The following is a 23,367-nucleotide window of genomic DNA, read 5'->3' on the forward strand; positions in this document are numbered from 1 at the left end:
GCAGTTCCCAGCTGCATGAATTTCTACCTCAAGTCCAACCTCTGGCTCTCTCTTCACCTCCTCCCTCACTTTCCCTTCCGTCTTTCTGTCTTGCTACCCCACCTCCCCTAATTTCTTCTGAAATATGGGGGGGTGGGGGTGAGAGTAGGGACGACTTAATAAAGAACATCCCTTTGCTTTGGTAACACCATGCCCCAAAACTGGGAGTGACCTGGACCACCTGCTCCCTAAATGAGGTGCAGGGAACTCTCAGAAAGCCTCGGCTGTCTCCCTCCAGGACTGTGAAGTTTTAATTCTCCAAACTGCTTAGGAATAGCGTTTCTAAAACTGCTTGGACAGCGGATTCTTTGGCCCTCCTCCGTTCCAGCTTAGAGTCCCTGTGAGAGCACGTTCCTGTAAGAAGAGTGAGTGAATTAAACTACTTTGGTGGAAAAGCCAGGGAGGAGATGCCGCAGATGCGGCCCCCTTCCTTTTTCAGCCTGTGTAGCACCTTGACCTTCATTCTACTCCAGCCCTCGGAATGGAGAAGTTTGGGGGAACTTCTGCGGGAGGGGTGAGCTTGAGGGCAGGGATGGAGCCTGACTCCCGGGATTGAGAGGGGAGTGGGCAGCGCTCGGGAATAACGCCCCGGACCCGGAGCCCCGGCTGCACAGCCTCAGACTTCCCAGAAAGCCCGCAGTCTAGACAAGCTGGGTTCAGATTCTCCCCTCTCGGAGAGTTCTCAGGAAGTTTGGGGGAGGGGCGAGCCGCTGTCTCCCGTTCTCCGGGCGCGGGAGGCTGAGCAGGGGCTGCGGCGGCAGCGGGGCTCGAGCGGTCACGTTCCCGCCCACCGGCGGGCTCCGGGGCTCCCGCAGGGCCGCCAGGCGCGGGCGGGGGCGGCGGGCAGAGCGTGCGGGCGGCATGGAGGCACTGGTCCTGCTCAACGCCCTGGCCACCCGGCTGCTGTTCTTGCTGCACTCGCTGGTTGGGGTCTGGCGAGTGACCGAGGTGAAGAAGGAGCCGCTGTACTGGCTGCTCGCGCTGCTCAACCTCTTGCTCTTTCTGGAGACTGGGCTCACCCTCAAGTTCAAGCGCGGCAGAGGCTACAAATGGTGAGCGCACCCCGGGAAAGGGAGGACGCGCGGAGTCCCTGGGCACCGTTCCCTGCCACTCGCGGGCAGCCCCAGAGCCCGTCTCCTCGCAGCCCGCAGATTCCTTACTCGGATTCGGACCTTCTTTGTCCTCGCCCGGAGCTTCCAAGGAGCGCGAGATGCTTGCGCATCTCTGAGACCCGCCAGAGTACCTCGGGGTCCCAGGGCTACACAGGGAAGGCTCAGTCGCTGCCCGGTTTCACCCAGTCCCAGGTTTGGTAACTTGCAAGATATGAAAAAAAGAAAGGAGACCCTTGCCTGCTCTGCAGAAGGTGCTCCAGAGCGGGGTAGTCGTGGAGCAAGGGAGATGTCCATGTGCGCTCTCTGAATTAGGTGTGTGTGTGTGTGTGTGTGTGTGTGCGTGCGTGTGCGTGTGTGTGTATTCGCATGCAAGTGTGGGGATGGTCCAGAGAGGGGGCAGTCGTGGGGCAAGGGGACGTCCATGTGCCCTGCTCTCTGAATTTGGGGCGTGTGCGTGTGCATTCGCACGCAGGTGTCGGGATGCGCTTCCCTGGGCACCAGAGACTTTTGTGAGGACTAGTGTGCATACAACAGTCTCCCAGGGCAAGAAACCCGGGAAGCACTTTTGTCCCGTTTCGCTTCCTTTAATCCAGAGCCCTGGCATAGCACCCGCTTCATGTGTCTTGGTTCCTTCGGAGCTGGTTATTGGTAAGTTTATCTTGTCAAAGAAGGGTTGCCACTCTGATGGAGGGTCCAGCAAGGAGGGGTTCAAACCAACCTCAACCTGCAGGAACTACAGACTCTTGTCTGCCTGATGTTTTATTTGCTCCTCAAAGACTTGAATGGTAATTGCAGAATTGGGAAAAGATTATCCTGCCATTTACAAAGAGTTTCCATCTCCATCCCTCCATGCCCAGGAGGTTTTCATCCCAAACTTCTCCAAGATAGGCCTCTTCCTATATTAAATCTTAAAAACAGTAAAATTATGGTCATATAAAATATTCAGTAAAATGTATGCTACACATTAGTAAAAACAAACCAAAACAACAACAAAAACACCAGTAAGTCTATGTTTTCATACGTCAATACTTTTAAAAAGTACTTAATCTACAAGAAAATATTATTAGTCAATCCAGGAATTATATACACAATGGCATTATAGTTAGCCACCAAATTAAAGGGGAAGAAAACCCCTGTTTATAGTTTTATATGTTAAACTGCAAAAGGTTGTGTATTTCATGAAAGTTCAAGGATGAGAATGTGTTGCTCTTAAGATGGTGTGAATCTTGCTTAAATTCTCCACTGCTTAAAAATTTCTAGAATTATCAATGAGAATATTATTCAAGTAGAATCTTAATAAAATAAGGATTGGAATGTTACTACCCTCCCTCTCACTATGAACAGCTTAATAAGCAGGAGATATCTAAGGTACTTGCCAATGTGCCTTTTAAAAAACCTAAAAAAAAAAAAAATGGCATTAGCTTCCCCCAATAAGCCTTAGGGTTAAAGTAACAAGGGGAGAAAAGTGTTCCTGCAGCAGGTTATGTGAGATTTATTTAGTTTTTACTGATCAGCTTTAAGATGCTAGGGTAGAAAATACCTTCTGTAACAGGAGCATCAGGTTTGAGGCTGAAAATTTTTCCATGGAAGGTAATCCTGTCACCAACCATCACAGCTTCTAAGAGAAATGTCAAGCTTGGAGGAGGAACCAACTCAACAGGCCCTAAATTAGCCTCTCTCGTGCTCCAAGAGTAGATCAGAGGCCTTAGCTCATGTTAAGTCAAAATTTCCCTCTAGTTGTATAGGAATACTGCAGCCAGTTGGAACTTTACCTCTATGACTATACCATCATTGGCAGCTGATTCAGACTGGTATGTAACTTACAACTAAGAGAGTAAAAGAGATTGGGGCAAAAATGGGTGATCAATATGTAGAGTTTAATTGAGAAATGGGGACATATTCATGTGTGGTCTGAAAATCAGAAGAAAATCAGAGTAATCTGGGCTTTCCCACTTACTTGCTTTGAGGTATTGAGCAAGTTACTTAACCTCTCTGACCCTCAATTTCCTTATCTATAAACATATATAGGTTGTTATAAATTAAATGAAATAATATATTTGATGGTCAATGAATAAAAAAGGAATGTTTTATTTCTAGATCCTAAGGTTTTTCTTCTTTTTCTTCTTCTTCTTAATGTGTCAACTGGACACATTTTCTGCCTGTACAAGTCCAACAACATTACTTGAGGGGACTGGCCAAAAAACCAATGGTTCAGAATCAAAAAGTCGAAAAATATCTCAGCCTTATTTCAGAACCGTCCCATGATGTATACTGTATATTATAGCACTAATTCAGAAAAACTGTGCTGGCTACATATCTAGACCAATATTTGAAAATAAACAAAGAAAATAGTAGATTTGACTTATAAAATTTCAGGAACAATGAGTCTTTGTAAATGATCTAAATAGAAATGTGATTGATAATACTTTGTTCTATTAATGTTACCAAATGCTTTGTTCTACAAGTCTGCAAATGTCATTTTTGTAGTGGACAAAGCTCACACACTATTCTGTCATGATGAAAAAATCAGAAGATAGGATTCTTGAAAAAATATAGAAAATTATTCCTGATATAACATGGTAACAAAAAAGATTTGACTTGGGACATATTTCTTTTCTGGACTAAAGTTTTCTGAGTAAGACAAGGCATAATTTTTTGTTATATTTGAATGTTAAGAAATGATTTTCATCAGAAAATCAAAGCTAAGAAAATAAAAAAAGATAAGTAAACATTATGACAGTGCCTATATCTCTATAGATCTATCTATCTATCCATCTATCTACATGCAGATCTATATATTATATACTTTTTGATCCATTGGTCTTACATTTTAGAATCTACCCTATAGAAACAAAAGTACTCATATGTAAAGATATATGTGCAGAAATATTAATTTCCATCTTGTAAGTAAAAAATAAAGCTAAAAACAACCTGACTATCCATCATGGCTGGCTGAAAAATTGTAATATACCCACATTATATATATTTTACTGGTATTAAAAATAACGGGCTAAAGTTTGACTATTGACCTACATGGTTGTCAGGAGAATAAAATTACAAAGTTATGTATATTATGGGCTAAATTTTTAAAAGACTTGTTAAAGAATTATCCTTTGTATCAATTGAATACATTATCCATTTATAAGTCAAGAAGAAGAATAAGATGATGAAACCTTCCCATACTTAAACTCAATCACCCAATCAAATAATGCTTGAATGGTAGATTAAACTCTGTATACACAAGAAGTGAATGTTTCTTTTCTGGAACATCAGATCCGTGAATCTCTGTTAGACTCCTCTGAACTACTTTGAACATTGTTCTTTTCACTACAGTCTGCACATGCCCGCAAGTAAATCAAACTTACAGAAATCATGGAATGATACATTGAGCTATAGAGGAAAATGTGAAAAAAGTTTCCTAAAACATAGCAAACATATTACACTTGCCCAAAGAATGTTTCTTTAGCTATCCTTTGGAAAGGACACATGGAGCAAGCACTGCTGAGCTCAGCTGTCAGGGGGACAGCAACATTACATCAACACTAATAACTTACAGTTGGACAAGTTTAATGTGTTGGAATCCTATAGAATAGAGAGGGCGAGCCAACAGACACATCCCTTGTTAAGCCCAATAAATGTGTGCTAGTGGAATTTGCTCCTTTTCACCTGGTATTTATTGATTTCATGTACGTATTCATTTATATTTCTATAAGATGGAGACTAGTATCACTTGCCTTATGGTTTCTTGATTTTATTTTCTATGGTCCAGTTAACAGTCTAATAGATGCGTGAATTACCATTTAGGTAAAGTCAAGCACAAGACAGTGTTTCTGTTCCTTTTTTGCCAATACCAATCAAGTATTTTTCAGGGGTTAGAGAAATGACCAAGATTGTGACAAGTGTGAAGCCTGTTCACGTGAAAGCAGGTGGTACCTAAGAATAAATAGAAAACTAAGTTGAATTTATTTATTTAAAAGTACAGAATTTTAAGCACTGAGTTTTCCTCATCAAAATTTCAAGCATATAAGGTAAATATAATTGAGTTAATAAAATACCTCACGTATTTGGTCACCTTTCTTCATTATCTCTCTTTCCTTTTTCCTTTACTGAGTGTAATCAAATGTCTGTTGAGTTACCTAATAAGTACATGTGATACTATGCTAGACACTGCGTGAATAGGCAGAAAAAACAGGAAACAAACATATGTGAGATTTTAAAATAAAGGGTAGTATTTTGATTAAGTGCTCAAATGTGTGGGAATAAGAATAATTATGAAAATTTAGCATTTGTTGATGTTCATGCTCTTTCAAGTGCCTTACACAGATTATCCCACCTGACTGACACTAGGTACAACAATTTTCTGTTTCTCTGTTTTCCTTCATTTTTAGATGAGGAAACCGAGAAACAGACCTGTGAAATCATTTTATTTAGGATCACTTAGCTAGCAACTGAAGGAGCAGAGGTATTAAGTGTCCAACAGTTTAGAGGAGAAAAGATGTAATGAAGTGTACTGTGGATGGGGTGGTAAGGAGAAGGGATATCATGGTATTCGAGCTGGAGCAAGAAAAATGGGTAAGAGACAGGAATGCAAAGGCTGTGTAGGTAAAGGACATCCTGAGGGAGGTGAGTATAGGGAAACTTGAGCAGATTTCTCTGGAGGAAGCGCACAGCTTCGTATTTCTTGATTCAGCAAAAGGATCTGGAACAGCTAATATATGTTAGACACTGAGTGTCAGGAATATGGAAGTGGATAAAATGGGTAAAACCCCACCCTGAAGGAACTCATGTTTGGTCAGGGGACTCAGAAAAAAAGTAAATAATAAAGTGAGCTGATAGGTAACAAATGAGTGATCAGAACTCTGGAGGCCTGAATGACAGGAGTTCCAGAGGTATGAAGCAGCAGGGGAAGATTCCCATGGGTGGTCAGAGATTCCCTGGGGAGACAACATTTGAGCTGAGTCTGTTAGAGAGGAGACAGAGCCAGTGTGGGAAGAGCTAGGGAGATGAAAAAGAGAGAGGGAAGAGCTAAGTATGCCCTGGGACATTTATGACTTACCCCCAGAAGACAAATAAAACTGGCTTTCTTTTCTGCTCTTCCTTATCTCTACTCTTCCCCATGTCCTTTGCCTCCATGGAAAAATTCCTTCTAGATTTTATATTGTTACATATCTCATTTGAAACATCATGTGTTAGAAAATGCCTGGGTGGCTCCCAACTGAAAACAGGGAAGATGAATTAGGAATCAGAAGGGATTCTATCCTAAACTGATTTTAAATCAAACCAATTTTGTTAAAAAAAAAAAACACACAACTAAATGAAATCTGCTTTGAATATTCAATTGTATTAGGAAGATTCAACAGCAGAGATGGAAACCTAGACTTGAGAGATAACATATGAAGCCTGATCTTGAAGTCTTGGGGTAGTGTAGAAGAAATTCTTTGTCTGATGTAATTCTGTAGTGTTCAATAAGTTGTCCATCAAAATTGTTTACAAAATGCCAGTGAGAAAGTTGGGAAATAAAAGCACTTTTCTCCTGCTGATCTTTTTGGATATCAGAGAGGATGAAATAGAGGTGTTTAGAAGGAGACCATGTGATTTCCATACAGCCAACTTGGGTACTGGATATTCTTCCAGCAGATAGAGTATTTCTCTCATTGTTTATACTTGCTCTCCAGATTTCCCGAAACCTCGCTTTAGCTTTATAGTTATTCTAGTAACATCTTCCACTGTGCACTGGATTTACCAACCCTGTCTGCAGTGTACATCCAGAGTTTTATGGTATTCATTGTCTTCACATGTGTTTGTGTGTATGTGTTTTATATCCTGAACCTTGAGCCCAATGCACAAGGATGATTTACATTTGCATCTTTTTTGGAGGCACACATTGAGTGTTAAGAGCAAATGACTTTGTGATCTAAGTCATGGCTTAAGAAGAGTCTTATCCTCACTTGAATTCATACCATGCTTCACTCCCAAGAAAAAGTTGTATTTTCTTCTTTTGTTTCACCATGGACTTGGGATCAAAGCAATAATTATGTCTGCATAATTAATAATAATTCTAAAAGAATGAGCCCCCGACCCCAGGAAATGGAACCATTAAGTGACGTCCACACTTTTTCCATGAGTATGTTCAACTGAGACATTTAGAGCTGAAAATCAAGGTTATAACATTTTGTAACTTCTTGTACTTGACAGGGAGAGAAACAAAGTGCAAAGTGGTGTGGGCAGCTCTCATGAGTTAGTATAAATATATCCTTACTTCTAAATTCCACGCATTTCCCCTCTTCATAGCAGTGCCATTATTTACATACAGTATCAGGACAAACCTGAATAGTTTAACTTATTTTCCAACAATGGAACCTTTCTGTCAAGTGTTTCCTCCCCATGTGCATATCCCTCCCTACTCCAGAAGGTCCTCTGAAGTACTGTTATCAGGAGAGTTAGATCTCGCATATATACATTATTCTGTTAAAGAAAACCAGTGTTTTGTTTTTAAGTAAAATAGAGTTTTTATACATAGGTATCAAAAAGTGTTCTTTGAAAGTCACAAGGAAATAATATTAAGAGCATACAGATTTTTGATATAAAATGCAACGTTGGGAACTGATTTTATTTCTTTTCTTTTAACGTTTATTTACCTTTGAGAGACAGAGAGAGCATGAGTGGGAGAGAGGCAGAGAGAGAGAAAGACACAGAGTCTGAAGCAGGCTCCAGACTCTGAGCTGTCAGCACAGAGCCCAATGTGGGGCTCGAACTCATGGACCATGAGATCATGACTTGAGCCTGAGATCATGACTTGAGCTGAAGTTGAATGCTTAACCACTGGAGCCACTCAGGTGCTCCCTGATTTTGTTTCATTTCTACAGTAGTTGTTTAGGAAGAGGTATTATATTTTATCTTTGGTTTGTCTGACCTCACAGAGCCAGCTGGTGTACAACTAACAATGCTGTACACTTATCAGAATAAAAGTTAGTAATCCTTAGGGGAAAACAGTCCTCCACCGTCAGTGCAGCTGCCAGCCCTAGTTGGGCCCTTTAGTATTCCTTTGCTTTCTTATTTCCCTGAATGAGCCTCCTATCTCACACACCTGTTTTAATCCATCTCGAATAGCTTTGTAACAAATTGGCTGTGTCACTTTCTGACAGTCTGTTAATAGTAGTGATGAGTATGATGATGAAGAGGATGGCGATGGTGATAATGGGGGTGGAAACAGTTATCAATTACTGAATGCTGACAATGCTGCAAGCCTGCTTTACATCCACTATCTCAGGCAATCCTCACAATAACCCTGTGAGTTAGTTTTTATCTTTTTAAAGGGGTTTTTTAGGTTTATTTATTTTTGAGACAGAGAGAGAGTGTGCAAGTGGGACAGGGGCAGAGAGAGGGGGGCAGAGGATCCAGAGTCGACTCTTCGCTGACAGCAGCGAGCCTGAGGCAGGGCTTTAACTCCTAACTGTGACATCATGACCTCAGCTGAGGTCGGTCCTTCACCGTCTGAGCCATCCAGGTGCCCCATGAGTTAGTTTTTATCTTCAACCCAATTTTATGATGAAGATACTGCTGCACAGCAAGACTCCATCACTTATCTAAGGTCACAACTAGTTATAAAAATAAATCCACAAAAAACAATTCCTAGCATTCTGTGAGCACTCATATTTATTGAGCCAGGACTTTACATTGCCCACATTACCTGATTCAGTCCTCACCATAACCCCAGAGGTATTATTCTTGCTTTTGCTAGCAAAGGAGAAAGCAAAACCCCAGATGAGTACCCATCCCAGCACTGGGCTCCATCAGCCTATTGTGCTCTGTATCCAACACCAGATTGGGTTTTGTCTGTGGAAAATACAACTACATGGATTTTTGGGATCAAAGATTCCCAATAGTGGAGAAAAGTTCAACGTATTTTCCTATTTTTTAAAATTGGGTAAGTAAAATTCTGGGGGACCTTAAAATGAGCACTGGGATGATTTTGCCTAGCACAGAATGTAGGAAAGTCCAGACTACACACAGACATGGCTCAGAGACACTCTTGCACAAGCAGATGTACTTGTAAAACCAAAACAGGATGTAAAACAAAACAGAAGAGGAGAAAAATTCTCGAGTGCCTTTATTTTTGGTCCCAAAGTGAAGAAACAACTTCTTTTACAGACCAGAAATAAATACTAATGTCTTTTATAGAATGAAATAAGTTAAAGCATTACATAAATACCATTCATCATGCATTTTATCCTTTCAGAAACCATTAAAATTCCTGTAGTCATTAGCACTTAAGTTCACTTAATCATTAAACAATCATTTATTGTACCAAATGCTATAATGATGTTTTTGAAGGAATACAAAATAGAGGCCGTTATATGGAAACAGGAGAAAACAACATTCTGAGAACAAAATAATTTTCCACGAATTAAGTCCAAGACTGCAGAACGTCTGCAGAATAAAGGTATGATCAGTACAGTAGGCTTGTTAGATAAGGAAAATTTCCCAGTAAGTGATTTATGTACTGGCTTCTGCAGTAGCTGAGGGTTTTACAAGACTGTAGAGAAGAGAGAAGGGCTTTTCAAGTGGAGGGAATATCATGATGGGAGTGTTTTAATTGGAACCAATTCATTTAAGAAGATGCCATGATCTTCTTTGTCTCAGAAATTTTATGAGAAAAATAATACATAAATCCTAAAATTGATGCAGATTTTGTTCCTATAACTTGGTTAGTCATCCTGAATCATGCTGCTGAGTTTTGAATGCGAGCAAATTCAACTTTAATAAAACTTGTTCCTGATTTAGATACTCTTCTGAAAATTTTTAAGTGAAGTATATAGTACTAATTTTGCTGCCAGTTTATATCATAGTTTGGAATATGACTTTGTTAAAAAAAACAACTGGCAACAACAATCAATGAAAGTTATAATTAAGAGCCCTAATATTCACCTCTAGAAGTATTCTTTTTGCAAAGTCTAAAAGTGGGCATTTTTAAAGGGCTTTTGAGGTGTTAAGAATGGTTTCACTGCAGGGGGTATTTCCAGCCCATATGAAATTCCTCCCAGACCCCTCTGTTCTCATACTTAGTCTGCTGTCTCATAAGAACAGACAAGACAAACCCATCATCTGATTTTGGCACACATTAAAACACACACACTCCTTTTTAAAAATTTTCTTTTAGAGGCAGTTCTCATGAGTGAATCCCCAGTTAGATTTGGCTTCCTCCCCTCCCTAGGGGGTCGGCACAGGCAAAGGGCTCTGTGAGGAAGGTGATCATGAGGGGTAAGGCTAGTTAAGAAAACCACCAAAAAGATGGTGGCTAGAGTTGAACTAGTGACTTCCCAGGTGGTTAGGGGTTCTGTGGTCAAGAGCACTGGGCACATTTGGAGGTATATGTTGAGGCTGTTGTATTGACCACTCTTTCCCACCCTGTACTAACACAATGCCCTTGCCGAGAAGCCCATAGGGAAATTGTGGGTGTCAAGACCCACTTAGAGAAAGCAGTCTGCCTGAAAGAGGAGAGACAATCCTTAAACCATGAGACACCCTTTCAGGCTCATGAAAGAGTATCTTGACCCTGTTTCTTGATTTCCATGAAAATAGGTCTATTATTATAAACTGCCCTGGAAATTTTATTGAGGATACTGAAGGCAATTGAACGTGAGATTTTGAAACTAGTATCCTTACAACTTCAATCTGTCTTTCTAGAGTAGGGAATACTGAAGAATGAGATACAAATAAAATCATGATCCACATCAAATTAACATTGGAACATTATTTTTACTTCACTTAAATATTATCTATTTTCACATTTATGCATTTGATTAGAACACTAGAATATTCATTGTTTGCAGAGAGAAAAGCTAAATAGGGTCGTGGGCAATAGGATGGTTAGTTTTTCTATTTGCTTATTTATACTGTAATACGTTTTTGAGTTGAACAAATCTTACTTCTTAATAAGAAAGCGCTGTCATTTTTAGAAAAAAGAAAATGGAATCCTGACTCCAGACTAATGGAGAGCTAAAGTAAATAAGGTCTCTTGTAGGGCTAAATTGCTAAATGTTGCAACATAATGATTTTGTGAAAAACATTGTAATTTGTTGAAATGACAACTTTTCATGATAAGTAATATTTTATTTTTGGATGAAATGAACTGAAAAAAATGAGGATAGACCTTTAACAGCTCAGGGCAGTGTCTAGCATGTAGCAAATAAACATCTCTGCTTTGGTAAACAAATGAGTACCTAAAGAAAGAGAGAAAAAACAAAACCTTCAAGATAGATAATACTCCTGCCATGTACTTTAGAGAGAACTGGTAGGTTGAATAAGGGCTGAAGGTTTAAAACCAAAACCAAACCAAAACACCAAACTTCTGTGGAGATAAAGAATATCTTTAGGAAATTTTAATTAAAAAAATAGCTAAGCCAGATAATTTGTCATTAAAGTATTAATGCTGCATACATTCTGTATTTTGACAGAATAGTAGCAATTGGTATCATGGTAACTGTGAGTCTCTAAGGGCAGATAGCAGATTATTAATAAGGTAGTACACATTTTATGAAAATTTCCCTCTTGGACATATCTTATGAATTTGATCATAAGTTTATCAGTTTTTGTTAGCTTGTTAATAAATAGGATATTTTATATTTATAAACAAGTATCCAGAAACCTGATTTAAGTTATTTCTGGGTTGGCTAAACCCTTCTATGGTGTTAGACTTCATATGAAGTAACTTGGCATTGACTTACTTTTGATGCCACTAAAACATAAAGACTGGAGTAAAATTATTTGGTAGCTCCTTAGAAAAGGCATGCATCTTGATTAATTACATAGAAAAAGGTGGGGTCAGGCCTAGTTTTTAATTTTTAAAGTTCATATTCTCCTTGGTTCCAAAATTGATTTGCACTGACAATGCATGATCAAGAATCTAGCAAGCTTTCTAACTAATAAATAATGGCTAGAATGTCACCTTGAAATATTAAATCTTTAATAGTAGTGAAATAGCATTATATTCATATAAGAACAGAATAATTAATTTCCTTCAATAAAACTTCTGATCAAATTCCATTTATGATATTTTAAGAGGAGATTTCTAGCTAAACCAGCAACAGATTGTCAAGAAAGTAGAATAAATTAACCAAGGCCTTATCAAATCAATAAATATTTATAGGGAACCCACCTTGGGCCAGGTACTGTGGGAGAGGCAGAGGGTATAATGATGCACTCACAATTTTTCTGCTGATACTACTTACAATTGCCAGGAGACAACTGACAGCAAACACGCACACATCTGTGCACACACATACAATTATAAATTTTGAGGACCTATGGGGTAAAAGTGAAGAGTGCTATCGGACAAGCATGATAAGGAAATCTAATTTAGACTAGAAGGATGAGGAAAGTTTGTCTATAGAGTCCCATACACCTGACATGGGCTGTGAGAAGGAGATAAACAGGGGGAAAGTGGGGATAAATAGATATTTCAAGGGAGAAAATACATGTGTGAAGGCCTGAGTTAGGAAGGCACATAGGTTTTCTCCAGAACTGAATGAAAAACAGTGTTATAGGAACACAGTGAGGAAACACGGCAAGCAACAAAGCCCAAGAGATAGGCTGGGCCCTGACCATGCAACATGGCAAACAGCCCATGCAAACCACAACTGTTTAACAGTAATTGCCTTAACATCAAATGTGGAATTAGGGATAATAATGTCCTCAGTAGTGCAAACAATTCCCTTTGATTCAAGATGTCTTAAATAGCTTTAGTTTGGGGAATTACAGTTTGAACATAGGATTGATTGTGAGTTATTTGAAGAAAAGTCGTTTAAACTGGTGCCCTCTGGGTAGGTACCAGATATTTAGCTATGAGTTTACTTGAAGAATGGAGCCTAGACAAGGGAGTAACTCACACGTATTAAGCACATGACCTATCAGGCCTATGGCACACACTGTCTCATTTAATCCTCATACCCATCCTAGGAGGTGAATGTTATGATCTCCATTTTATAGATGAGGACATTGAGTCACAGAGAAGATAATGAATCCCACTACCTTGGAAGAGACAAGATTCAAATTTTGGTCTCCTAGGTTTGTGAAATTTCTACTGCAGTGTAATAATTCCTCAAAGGACACAACTCTAAGAGCATTCTAGATCTCCGGAAACAGGAATAAAAGGCCCTTGTAGATGTCAGTACCCTCATTCGTTCCATTTGCTTAGTCTTCCCCTTATTCATAAACTCACAGATTCAAACGTTTAAGCAATTGCTTAATAAGCATTTATTAAATACTTAGTAAGACACCTGATACCACGGAGAAGAGGAAAAGATGCATGAGAAGTAAGAGGGGGGACATAAAAATATATAAGACTCAAAATCTCCCTTCAAGTAGCCTATTTTCAGAAAGCTAAGGCTTATATACACATAACCATGAAATAGTGGAGAATGTGTTGGGTCATAAGAGAAATGCAAGCTAAGATTAATTCCTGCTATGCTTCTGAAATACAGGTAGTTTGTTGATGGGTAGAGATGCAAGAGGACAGCAATCCATATCAGGCAGTCATAATTCGGAAGGACATTTGGTCTAAAGCCATTTCAGAACCTCTCTTCTCAGATTAATCAAGCTAATGGAGCACTTTGTTCTTAACAGGGACACATAGTCAAACAAAACATATGCTATATGTGGCTGAAATGTAATCCTCATATCCAAAATACAATACATTTAGACACATTTTAATATTTCCCTAGATAATAGAGATTTCTATTTTCTCCATAAGTTTTGCTGTTTTTTAAATTTAATTCCAGCTGCACAATGATGACAGCCTGCTACAGGGGGTTAGAGAGAGAGGAAGGAGAGAAGGAAGCTCTCGATGCTCCTTTGCTATTATTCACTTTGGGGTGCTATGCATTTCACCAGTAACTCTACCTGAAATTCCGGCAAATCCTCTCAGGTGTAGGGTTAAGCGGATGGGACATGTGAAGAGAAAGGCTATGGACTGAGTTGAATACGGTAAATTCTTGGGCTCTCAGTGTGATTGCATCTTTCTACCCTCTTTTCACTTATGTCAAAAAAGCCTATGAAGATGAACTGAAGGGAGGGGAACTTTATACAAAATACTTTGTTTTGTTTTGAGGATATGGCACAGAAAGAGAAAAGGAAAGTGGAAAGACTAGAATATGGAGGCTTTGAATATCAGATTATGTAATTTAGTTTATTTATTTTTTTTTATTTCTAGGAGAGAGAGAGAGACAGCGTGAGGAGGGCAGGGTCAGAGAGAGAGGGGGACACAGACTCTGAAACAGACTCCAGGCTCTGAGCTGGCAGTCAGCACAGAGCCCGATGCGGGGCTCGAACCCGGGAACCGCAAGATCATGACCTAAGCGAAAGTCGGACGCTCAACCGACTAAGCCACCCAGACACCCCAGATTATGGAATTTAGATTTTTCTGTGGCAGGCAACATAGAAAATATTGGATCTTGAAGGTTTTTGTTGTTAGTGTTTTGACATAACCAGATTTCTAATTAGAGGAAGTACCTTGAAATAGGATAGTATTTTATTTTTCAATTATAGCAATAAGTCTCATGCATAGAAGATGTTAAGAGTTGTTGTTATATGTTTAACCTTGTTCAAGAGCTATTATATGTTCAGTCTATAGTTTCCCTAGATATTATTGTAATGGTATTGTCAGGGGAGTCAATACCAAATTTAAACCCAAGGGAGTAAACAAAACTGCAGTCCAGTCAACACTTGACATAGCAGGACAAATGTTTACATATTCCAAATGTCCTTGCAACTGGAATTCCTTTCCTTTCTCAGTCGCACAAAGGAAATACTGTCTCCTGGTGTTTCCCTTGATATGTAAGGCCAAGGAATTAATTTTCTCCTTTTTTTAAGGGGATGTTCAACCTGGGGCCTTTGCTATCTCTCTGTTGCCCAGCCATCTGCCAAGATTTCAATAATATCATGACTCATAAACTTTTTTTTCAAAATTTGTTCTTTTCAGGAAATCAAAGATAGAGGAATTTCTATGTTAAATACTGATTTTTAAAAATTTCTATTTCTTTTGTACTTTCTTCCTTCTTCTTCCCCAGAAATTAAAAGGCAGTATTAGTGAAAGGGTTAAGAGCCTTTAAAAAGTCCATTCTAGATTTTTTCTTCCACTTAAGTTTGCTCACTTTTCTCTCCTGGGTTATAATAATATGGTTTTAATACCATTTCATCTCACATAATTGTATTTGTTGAGGAATTAACATTTCTAAGTTTTAGTTCATTTTAAACCTCCACATGCATATACTAAAAGTATTTTAATAAAATTTTATTAGCTTACAATTTTGACTTTGAGATGGTCTATAAAGCAATAGTCCAATCTAAAATAAAGTGCAATTTGAAGAAATAAATTTGGAAGTATATTATTTGTATCTTTTTAAAAAATTTTTTAATGTTTATTTTATTATTTAGAAAGAGAGACAGAGCATGAATGGAGGAGGGACAGAGACAGAGAGAGAGAGAGAGACACAGAATCTGAAACAGGCTCCAGGCTCTAAGCTGTCAGCACAGAGCCCCCCGTGGGGCATGAACTCAGGAGCTGTGAGACCATGACCTGAGCTGAAGTCAGACGCTTAACTGACTGAGTCATTCAGGCACCTCTATATTATTTGTATCTTATTTCAAATTTCTAAGTACATATTTTCATTGTATAATGTCCTATAAAAATACTGATAGTAGTTACTTACTATGGTGTGCACACCTCTGCCAGACACTGCTTTTACGGAAAGTATAATAAAGACCTCTGTGGAATAAATGTGACAATTATGGACTGAATTATGTTTCCCCTCAATTCATGTGGTGAAGCCCTAACCCCCAGTGTTACTCTATTTTGAGATAGAGGTTTTAGGAAGTTATTAAGGTTAAAAGAGGTCACAAGGGTAAGATCTTAAGCCAATAAGATTGGTAGACTTTTAAGAGGAGAAGAGATCTCCCTCTCTCTGTCTCTCTCTCTCTCTGTCTCTCTCCATGTGATGTGCATGTGACCCAAGGAAAGGGCTTGTGAACACAGCAAGAATGTGGCTTCTAAAAACCAGGAAGAGAGACATCACCAACCCCCAACCATCTTTGAGCCCTGATCTTAGACTCCCAACCTCCAGAACTGTGAGAATATAAATTTCTATTGTTTGAGCTACCCAATATGTGGTATGTTGGTATGGCAGTCCAAGATGACTAATACAGTGATTGTCCCCATTTTGTGGGTTAGGAAGCAAACAGAGTCACTGGCAAAACTGTTATTTGACCCTGAATATTTTTGACTATAAAAGCCCACTATTTAGACTTCCTTCTGAATTTTGAGTCAGAAAATAATGAATGTAGATAGGCTTAAAAAAAATACCAAGCATGTCGTGTGTTGTTGTTTGTTTGCATTTTTATTTTTACTAGGTTTAGCAGATATACACAACGTCAGTTGATTTTGCTCATTCCTATTCATTATCATCTGAGTTTTATGTTCTAGCAGGATGTTACTATTTGAGCTCTCAGAATTCTAGGTTAATATTAAAAAATGTAGCCAATTTTCCTGCAATTGCAAAGCTGAGAAATCCAAGAAGATTTACTGTTGCTGTATTTGCTATCTGTAAAACATATTAAACACAAAATATCCAGTTTTGTGCCTGCAACTAGTTGGCAGTGTCCCATTAAAGCATATTAAAATTAACTTCTATTAATTGGATTAGAAATTCAGTGAGAATGACAGCTGCTAGTGCCTTTTGCAGTTACTTTGTTTCTCTATAATCCATATGGCAGAAATCACATAATGCTTTTTTCCTCATTGAAATAAACACTTAAGATAAAAAGGATTGACTGGATGTGATCAGGGTACGTGCATTTGTTTTGTTTTCTTATTTATTTATTTTTTAAAAACTGAACTAATTTTTCTCTTCTTCCACAGGTTTTCACCAGCCATATTTTTATATCTGATTAGCATTGTTCCATCATTATGGCTTCTTGAAATGCACCATGAGACCCAGGTATGTCCTATTGATAAGTAGGAAAGTGGAAAATTCATCAATAAACTACTTTCATACTATAATCCAATTTGTCTCAAAAATGCACTTCTCAGAGGAATTGGAGTTATGAAGAATTGAATAAGTAACAGGCCATTAGCAAAAGGAAGTGAATTCACAATCTATTAAAACCAATAAAAACATTACATTTGTTTAAGATTTAAAATTACATAGTTAATTAACAATTTATGTTAGATATCTTGTTCCTATACCCCCCAATATGCTGGAATTTATATGGAGATCAGGCTGTGTGTAAAATTTGGATTTAAACTTGGCAGATTTAATGAGTTTCTATATGGCACTAAGAATGGGCAGGGCTCAATAACCCAGCATCCTATGAAATGACATTTTTAAAAATAGCAAAAACAAAATAGAAACCCATTGTCTATACTCTGCTATTTAAATACAAATAAATATGGAAGGGCTATTTGAAATAGTTTATCTTGGGGCACCTGGGTGGCTCAATTGGTTAAACGTCTGACTTCGGCTTAGGTCATGACCTCGCAGTTCATGGGTTCAAGCCCCACATCAGGCACTGTGCTGACAGCTAGCTCAGAGCCTAGAGCCTGCTTCAGATTCTGTGTCTCCCTCTCTCTCTGACCCTCCCCTGCTCATGCTGTCTCTCTCTCAGATATAAATAAAAACATTAAAAAATAAAAAAAATTAAATAGTTTATCTTAAAATATGTGACATCTACAGATTACAAAAGATTCCCTTTTGAGAGTCCCATGATCTGTCTTGGTGAAATAAGAATTCTGTCTTGGAGCCAGACACTCAAATTAAAGGAGAGGAGTATGCGACTTGCCATTGGGAAAGGTGGGCTATGTGCATGGGGACCACACTGACTTAGAAAATAAACAGTGGTTTCCAACAAGAGTCCCTAATCTATACATAGAGAAAGGGCTACTAAGTTTTAAGTGAGTTACTTCTTAATGGGCAACCCTAAGTCACAGGCTCTGGAACGGACTCACAATCTGTTGTTTTTAACCTGGATAGCAGATCCCATGAGATTCCAGCCTGGACTTCACATATTCAAGGCCTCAGATTATGGGACTAGGTTTTGGATGAACTGTAGCTATGGTATAATATAATTTTAGTACCTTCACTGATAAAATGCTTTAGTCAAGATAAGACTTTGCCCCTATACAGATTGGAGCTATAGTTGGTTATTTTATAGCAAAGTTAAGCCTGTTATATATGTTCCAGATATTCAAACTGCATCTGGAAAATACTTGCTCCAAATTTTAGGCACACACAGGGGAATTTAACTCTGTGGATTATATTTGAAGAATTCCACAAGCACATACCAATAAAACAGGCATAAAGAAAACACTTATCTGCCTTAAATCTCCTATTTAAAAAAGTATTAAAGTCATAGGCTATCTCTATGTTTGTAGCAAAAATATTTTTGGAACAATAGATTGGCTGGCTCAAGTTATCATGGTTTTTAAAAACTGTACCATGAGGAGTAAGGGGACTATTTCAATTTCCTTACTACTTACTACTTTCAGGGTTATGGAAATAAGCTCTGGTGATTTGAATCATTTCTTTCCTTCACATCCAATTCTATAACATGACTATCATCCACAATAACAATTCATTTCCCCAAACGCTTTTATAATATAAATGTGTTGCACAGTTAATTGATATACAGGTCAAATCCCATTACAACAAATAGCATGCAACCAAAAGCTCTTTTTTTAATAAAAAAAGATTTTTGAGCCCCAGGCAGTACCTCTCCAATTTTCATACTACAAAAGAAATTGGACCTTTAGTAGTAATGGATTTGACTCATTTTGACACTAAGAATTAAAATGAATGCCCAGAGATTGAATTGGGCAGGGTGGGCAGAGATGGAAGTAGAAAAAAGTAAGAGAAAGAAAGACAAAACAGTACTGGAATTTCATTTAAAGAAACAAGAAATGGCAGAATAAAGGGAGGTAACAGCAATTCTCTTAGTATTCATTTAAACATTTTTGGTTGTGATAGTAACCACTTTTCTTTATCTAATCCTTTTTTTCAAAGTATTTCCAAATACATTTCTCCTTTATGAACTCAGAAGCTCCATAAGTTAGGCATGGTATATATATTTCTATTATATATTAAAAAAAAAAATACCTTGAGACTCAGAAATGTTAAGTAATTTTCTCAAGACCACACAGCTAATCAAAAACACTTCTGGGGCTTAGCACCTAGGTCTTGATCCCTACTCTGTTAACCCATACTGCCTTCCTGAGTTATGTTTTCTATGTTTTACAGGAGTTTGAAACAAAATCATCTGACTTTTTTTTCATGACAAGAAAGAATAATTAATTTATTTTCTTTTTCGATGTATTCTGCATCCTAAATGTTCTAACCGATGTCTTGGCATTAGTAAAACATCATGAAGAGATTCCTCTTAAATGATCAATTCTGTGCCCTCATTTCTGAATCTGGCTAGGTCTACAGGTTCTGAACTGGAAACAGCAACTATGACTGTAACTCTTAGGTCTATTTATAAAGGGGTAAAATTAAAACACTGAAAACTTCTTAGTCTTGAAGGTATTATCGTCAGTTTTGACCCAAAGGAATATTTTTGAAGCTAATAAGAATTTTAAGACATAGCCCATGCAAAGGTGGTTTGTTGGCACCCAGATCATCTGAATGACTCACCTATACAATGTGAAATATAAACACTATTACCATAAAAACAAGTTGGGTTAGGCTGTAGGAATCAAATCAGTTGTTCTTTGCAGTCCTAACTAACCCACAGTTGCCACTTCAAGGAAAATCTCATTGTTTTGTAACAAGTAGAATTACAAAAATGGAATGGGACTCAGGTTGTAATATGTTAATATGAACTACAAAGCTATTTGCTACTGGGGTGCAGATGACTTTATTTAAATAGTTAACTTTCTATGGATTTTTGGTGACAAGGATATAAATAAAACATATGAAGGTCACCACTTTTAATATACACTGTACTTTCATGCCTGCAAAAAAAAGTGGTCAAAGTTTGTTTCCTATTGCCCATTTGATTCTCACAAAGCTCCTATGCAATGAGGATTTGTTACGTGGCTCAAAGATTTAATTTTTTATCTTTGTTATCTTTCCTTGGAGGCTCAGCTGTACAGAAAAAAAACCAGTGTGCAAATAGCTGGATTTTTGCTCTTAGAGATACGGCATATAGCCATTTTTCCTAATTATTCTTGTCATTTCACCCATAACACTAGTTGTTTTCATGAGAGTAGAAAAAAATAGCTTCTTGACAACCTTTCTTTTTACTTTTTCAAGTAGTTTATAGAATGACCGATGCAGTATCCAAAATAATTAAGAATAATATACTTCTTATGGCATTAGCATTAAAAAAATGGTTTCTCTCTAAACCCAAATACATGACTGTGGATATGTGGTGGTGGTGGTTGTGGTGATGGTAGTGCTGTGTGTATATGTTTGCATATGTTTCAAAAGTATGTTAACCCTGCAGATGTTTAAAAAAAATCTTCAATCTTTTATTTTAGAACAGTTTGTTAAGATAGCAGTAGCTACAGTTACATTTTCAAGTGCCACCCCTTTTCTCTCTTATAAATAAATCTTTTCTCTACTTCAGATTGCCAGCATCTGGATAAATCATGCACAGTTCACTTGCAGAAGCTTACATGCAAAATGAAGGAATAAGAGGGGAAAAAACATCCAGTTTCCAGTTTAGGTCTTTGTCAAATCTTCCATAAACCTAAGTTGACCTTCAAACTGACACTAAAATGTGTATTTTGATGGGTGAACATGATAATTTTTTTGGTTGTTACAGTGCTTAACAGGCAAGATTGAATGTAATTGGATTACCTACTTAAGCAAATGGTATTTTAGATAAACAGCCTTGTGGACAAGAAATAAACTCTTAGAATAAACACTTTGGACCAGGATCATACATGTTTTAATGCTGTCATTGGTTGTTGATTTGTTTTGCAATTGTTCCAGGATTCAAGAAAAGAAACCCAACTATCACTCCCATTAATTGTACAACTCTCAAATACCAACATCAGTTTTCACAGAACTAGAACAAACAATCCTAAAATTTGTCTGGATCTACCTAAGACCCCAAATAGCCAAAGCAATTTAAAAAAAGAAAAGAAAAGCTGGAGGCATCACAATTCCAGGCTTCAAGTTCTATTAGAAGGTTATAGTGATCAAGACAGTATGGTAATAGTACAAAAACTGACATGTGGATCAACAGAACAGAATAGAAAACCCAGAAAAGAACCCACAACTGTATGGTCAACTAATCTTTGACAAAGCAGGAAAGAATATCCAATAAGAAAGAGACTGTCTCTTCAACAAATAGTGGTGTGAAAACTAGACAGCGACATGCAGAAAAATGTACGTGGATCACTTTCTTATACCACACACATAAATAAATTCAAAATGGATGAAAGACCTAAATGTGAGACCTGAAACCATAAAAATCCTGGAAGAGAACACAGACACTAACTTCTTTGACATTGGCTGTAGCAATTTTTTTTCTAGATATGTCTCCTGAGACAAGAGAAACAAAAGCAAAAATAAACTATTTGGGACTATGTCAAAATAAAAACCTTCTGCACAGTGAAGGAAACAATCAAAAAAACTCAAAGGTAACCCACTGAATGGAAGATATGTTTGGAAATGATATTTCAGAGGAGTTAGTATCCAAAATATATAAAGAACTTTGAAAACTCAACACCCAAAACCCAAATAATCCAGTTAAAATGGGCAGAAGACATGAAAAGACATTTCTCCAAAGAAGACATGTGTCAAGAGACACATAAAAAGATGCTCATCATCACTTACCATCAAGGAAATGCAAATCAAAGCTATAATGAAATATCACCTCACACTTGTCAGAATGGCTAATATCAACAACACAAGAAAGAACAGTGTTGGCGAGGATGTGGGGAAAAAGGAACCTTTGTGCAAACTGGTACAGTTTCCAATGGGAAATGCAAAACTGGTACAGTTTCCAATGTGGAAAACAGTATGAAGTTTCCTCAAATAGTTAAATCTAGAAGTACCTTATGATCCAGCATTTGCACTATGAGGTATTTCCCCAATGAATGCAAAAACACTAATTCATAGGGATACATTCACCCTGATTTTTATAGCAGCATATTTATAATAGCCCAATTATGGAAGTAGCCCAAGTGTCCATCGATAAATGAATGGATAAAGAAGAGGTGCTGTATATATTCAATAGAGTATTATTCAGCCATAAAAAAGAAGGAAATCTTGCCATTTGCAACAATAGGGATAAAGCTAGAGAGTATAATGCTAAGTGAAATAAGCCAGTCAGAGAAAGTCAAATACCATATGATTTCACTCATATGTGGAATATAAGAAAAAACCCAAACGATCAAAGGCGGAGAAAAAAGAGAAACAAACCAAAAAAACCAGACAGTTATAGAGAACAAACTGATGGTTACCAAAGAGGAGGTAGGGGTGGGGGTTGAGTTAAATAGGTGATCAGGATTTAGAAGTGCACTTTTGATGAGCACTGGGTGATATATGAAATTGTATTCACTATATTGTACACCTGAAACTAATATAACATTGTATGTGTATTAATTGGAATTAAAATGAAAACTTAAAAACTCTACAGCTCTGCACAATGAACTTGGAGCTTCTACATCCTCATAGACTTGTGGGGAAAATAAAACATGTACAGTTGACTCTCATATTAATTGAAAAGTGCTTTTCTCTCTAAAGAATATCATCTGATTTTTGGAAATGTTTATTCATGCTTTGTAGACTCCACATATCTACTCATAATCTCTTAGATAATTGAAGCCATTTTGAACTCTACCTATTGTGGGTTGTTTTTTTTTTTTTTTCAACATATTGCCTTTTTACAAAATTCTTAGCATTGCAGTAGCCAGTCTGAAGGAACGTCACAAAATACCAGCAGCAAAGAAAACTTCAATCAAACTCTGATGTCAAGCGAACAATCCAATGGAGCAGGTGATCTCATTAAGACGGTGAGAGCTTTTTCCACTGTATTTTAAAGGATCTAGCAAAGCACCTTTTTATTTGCCAAGAATAACATGCTCTACACCTTTCAGTTCATTCTTTCTTAAGGAAATTTGACAATCATTTAATTGTTTGCTCAACATTTTGCAAAATAATTGTATTTTTATATATATTAAACACATTTAACATGCATAATAGTCATACATATC

The 23,367-nt window shown here is 37.7% G+C and overlaps 1 protein-coding gene across 1 annotated transcript in view; it reads left to right on the top strand.

Annotated features, from left to right (window-relative positions):
* The first annotated feature begins 586 nt into the window (after positions 1–586).
* TMEM26 (transmembrane protein 26) overlaps positions 587–23,367 on the top strand; it is a 45,677-nt gene continuing 22,896 nt past the window's right edge. The window contains exons 1-3 of the mRNA XM_039250510.1: positions 587–1,091; positions 17,065–17,143; positions 23,053–23,166. Of these exons, the coding sequence (XP_039106441.1) occupies positions 901–1,091; positions 17,065–17,143; positions 23,053–23,166 (384 nt within the window). The 5' untranslated portion in view covers positions 587–900. The remainder of the gene's footprint in view (positions 1,092–17,064; positions 17,144–23,052; positions 23,167–23,367) is intronic.

This window comes from Hyaena hyaena, unplaced genomic scaffold (genome assembly GCF_003009895.1).
Source record: "Hyaena hyaena isolate Hyena2069 unplaced genomic scaffold, ASM300989v1 scaffold_371, whole genome shotgun sequence".
Taxonomy (NCBI): Eukaryota; Metazoa; Chordata; class Mammalia; order Carnivora; family Hyaenidae; genus Hyaena; species Hyaena hyaena.